The 3,245-nt window shown below is 40.5% G+C and overlaps 1 protein-coding gene across 2 annotated transcripts in view; it reads right to left on the reverse strand.

Annotated features, from left to right (window-relative positions):
• Positions 1 to 407: 407 nt before the first annotated feature.
• Positions 408 to 3,245, reverse strand: part of PID1 (phosphotyrosine interaction domain containing 1) — a 260,421-nt gene continuing 257,583 nt past the window's right edge. For both annotated transcript variants that reach the window (XM_012642584.1, XM_012642585.1), the window contains one exon: positions 408 to 2,576. In XM_012642584.1, the coding sequence (XP_012498038.1) occupies positions 2,100 to 2,576 (477 nt within the window). In that variant the 3' untranslated portion in view covers positions 408 to 2,099. The remainder of the gene's footprint in view (positions 2,577 to 3,245) is intronic.

Genomic DNA, 3,245 nt, shown 5'->3' on the forward strand with positions numbered 1-3,245 from the left:
CATGGGGCCGTTCTGAGATATTATATCTTGGAAGAGATTTTTTAACCAGTTCCATCAGAATAAAATCACTGTGTTTACCTTTCAGGATTTCAGCATAAGTTCTCCAAAGATATACATGAGATTTTTGTAAATAGCAATCATTTGCAAAAATGTTCTGGAAGAATCTACACTGAAATATTTAGTTATACTAAATAACTATTTCAACTGTTGACATGTCACCATCTCAGCTACGGGGCACATAGAAATTAAAAACAAATTGAGTATTCAGGAAATAAGATTTTTAAACATAATCAAGGAATGGGGTTATGACCACGATTAAACACATTTTAAGATAAAACTATCCATTTATGCAATTTGATCTGTTTTGTTCTTCGGATTTTCATTGCTTAAAAAAAGAAAGGCATAAATTATGAAACTCTTCCACTTTATTAATGCAAACATATTTTTATTAAAGAATGAATGCATTTATACTAAAGAATAGTTTACATGTGTTGTAAAGCAACAAGCATATCTTCAAGAGGTGAGTCTTCCTCAATGTGACTCCATGCTTCTTCTACATGCCTGAAAACCAGACCCACACATGGGGGCACATGTACACACACACAAACGCATACACCGACACACAGATACACAGACCAAAATGCCGACACCATCGCTCTCCGGATTGGATTAGCTCTTGTTTAAGGCTTCCTAGGTGCCATAGTGCCCCTAATATTACCAGGATTAAAAACAGACTTTAATAAAGGAGCAGTATTACCTAGAAAAGTAGTCATCTGCTCGTGGCCTTCTATATACGTATTTTAACAAATACTTTCAATTTCATTCAATTTGACTCTTTGCTTTTATAGTATATAAAGATCCATGAAACGGAGAAATCTCAGGATTTCTCAGTGAGAACGTCTCATTAAAAATAATGAAGAAGAAGGAAGAAAAAAAAGCCCAGGCAATTCTGATGCTAAGGATATCACCAATTTTAAGATAATGAGATCAGATTTCCCTTTAGGTTAAGACGGGCATAGCTTCTCTAGACAAGCCAAGTTTATCTAACCCATTCCCTATTTAAGTGCGATGTTGAGTGATGCCTTGGTGATGCCAAACCAGTTTTGGAGCTTGCCGTGAAGGATGCATCAGACAGGACCATTAATTAAATAAGTTACCATAAGCCAGAATTAACAAAAAGGACAGCCTACATAAAGTTTGTTCACTTGTGGATCACTCATTCCTCTTTTCCAGAGCTTCTGTGGTGGTGGTTATGGTTTTAAGCTCCTGGTTTGTTGGTTTGAGTGTTTATTTCATTTGCTTGGTTATTTTCTTCCCTTTTGGTGTCCTGCAGTGTATATTGAGATTCCACTCACTAGGGATGTTAGAAGGGGAAAGAGCGTGGATGGGGCTAGAGAGGGAGGGGATTATTAGTAGTTGCAAGTATTCTAAGAAAATAGATGAAGTGAATACAATAAGAGGGTACTACTTGATATATTTATGTAAATAAAAGCATTATCTTTAACTGTGAATTAACTGCCAACTATCAGGTTGTTAGTTGTAAAGCTCAATAAAGGCTGTGCTGATTTGCAAACAGAGGAGAGAATCTGAAACGTGTTATGGAAGGGGAGCTCTCAGGGTCATCCACAGTGTCCTTCAACCCTGCAGCCAGGACAGCATTCACACCCCCTCCACCCACAGCCCACCCCTGCCAGGTATCTGACAGGCGCCTCTAACACTCTCGTTGGATTTCATAAGGCAGATCGGAATGGTCCATCAAATAATAGCCACAGAGTGTTTGCCTGAGAGGGGTGAAAACTGGCATGGAGCTCTCCCACGACAGGCATCAGGAAATGAGAAAAACACTAAGAGAGTCTAGAACCTTCCTCCCCATCCACACTCCCACCCTCCTCACAGTCACAGCAGCAGCAGATTTCAATGTAATGTAATTACTTTAATGATACATTTCTTTAGATTTAGAATTGCTCTTCTGAATTTAAAAAGCTTGGTCAGCCAATAGTTTGGCAGTCTTTTCATCCCAAATTTGAATGGTTGCTTCCTCATCTGTCATCTCGAATTCCTTGACCAATGCTGCCTTTGCTGAAGCGTGTTGAGTTCATTCAGCCGTCATCGGATTCCAATTCCTGGGAAACCTCTTCGGACGAGCTGTTCCTGTGGATCCGCCCGTCGCTCTTCATACTGTGGAAAGTCTTCCTGAAGGCCTCCATCATGGCGTGGGCCAGTTTCTTGGCCTCAAGCTTGCTCTCACACTCCACAGCGTGGCAGTCCATCTGGTAGGACAGGTCGTCATTGATCTCCCTGTACACCCAGGCGAAGATGTTGGGGCTCACGTTGTGGTCGGCGGTGCAGTAGGCGATGCGGGCCACCTGGAAGGTCTCCATGTGCACGGTGGCCTCCCCTTTGTGGTCCAGGTGATGGAGCCACACCTGGAAAGGCCGGATCTCCAGGAGGGCATTGGCCGGAAAGACGTCTTCTCGAGCTAGCGTGTGCTTCTTCCAGAGCTCAATGACTGGCTTTTCTGTGCAGCCTGACAAAAACTGCATGCCTGTGGTGGAGACCTTCCCCAGGTACGTGACCTGTAGGTGCAAGAGAGGGGGGAAAAAGGAAGTGGTCAGCACTATGTTCTCAAACAGTCACAGTGTCACACTGGGAAAGGGAAGAGGCTTCTTTCTTGTTCCCTGAAAGAATAACTGTTATCAGAATTTCTACCTTTTCTCCCTAGTAAGTAGCTTACTTAGCAAATGTATTGAAATTCTTTAAATAAAATTGGATTTTTAAAATCTAATTTCTAGAGAACTACTCTCCCTACTCCTCTGTTAAACTCTAATTCGAATGATTGATTATAATTTTTTTACATAACTTGGCATTTCTTTAAAATCATGAAGTCCATCAAAGTTTATTTTCAGCCAAACACAGAGAGAATTTAACAATAGGAAGGGATCAAAAGGATGCCGTATCTGAAAAACAAAGTCTTTATTATATTAATACTTATCTCCTAGCCTGGTCCTCTTCCAAAATATTACAATGTTTGATTTCACTTAGGCTGCTTGCTTCTAATGCCAAGGACACAAAAACTATTCTATTTAAATTATGGCCTAAAGCATGATTGCTTTCCTTCCCGAGATAATTTTTTTTAAAAAATACAGCAATGCCCAGTTATTTTTCAACCTAAGCAGTTTTTGAACTGATGGGCATCTGGTTATGTGATAATAAATGAAAGATCTACAGATGGGTTAAGACGAGAA

This window comes from Propithecus coquereli, unplaced genomic scaffold (genome assembly GCF_000956105.1).
Source record: "Propithecus coquereli isolate 6110/MARCELLA unplaced genomic scaffold, Pcoq_1.0 Scaffold18, whole genome shotgun sequence".
NCBI classification, from domain to species: domain Eukaryota; kingdom Metazoa; phylum Chordata; class Mammalia; order Primates; family Indriidae; genus Propithecus; species Propithecus coquereli.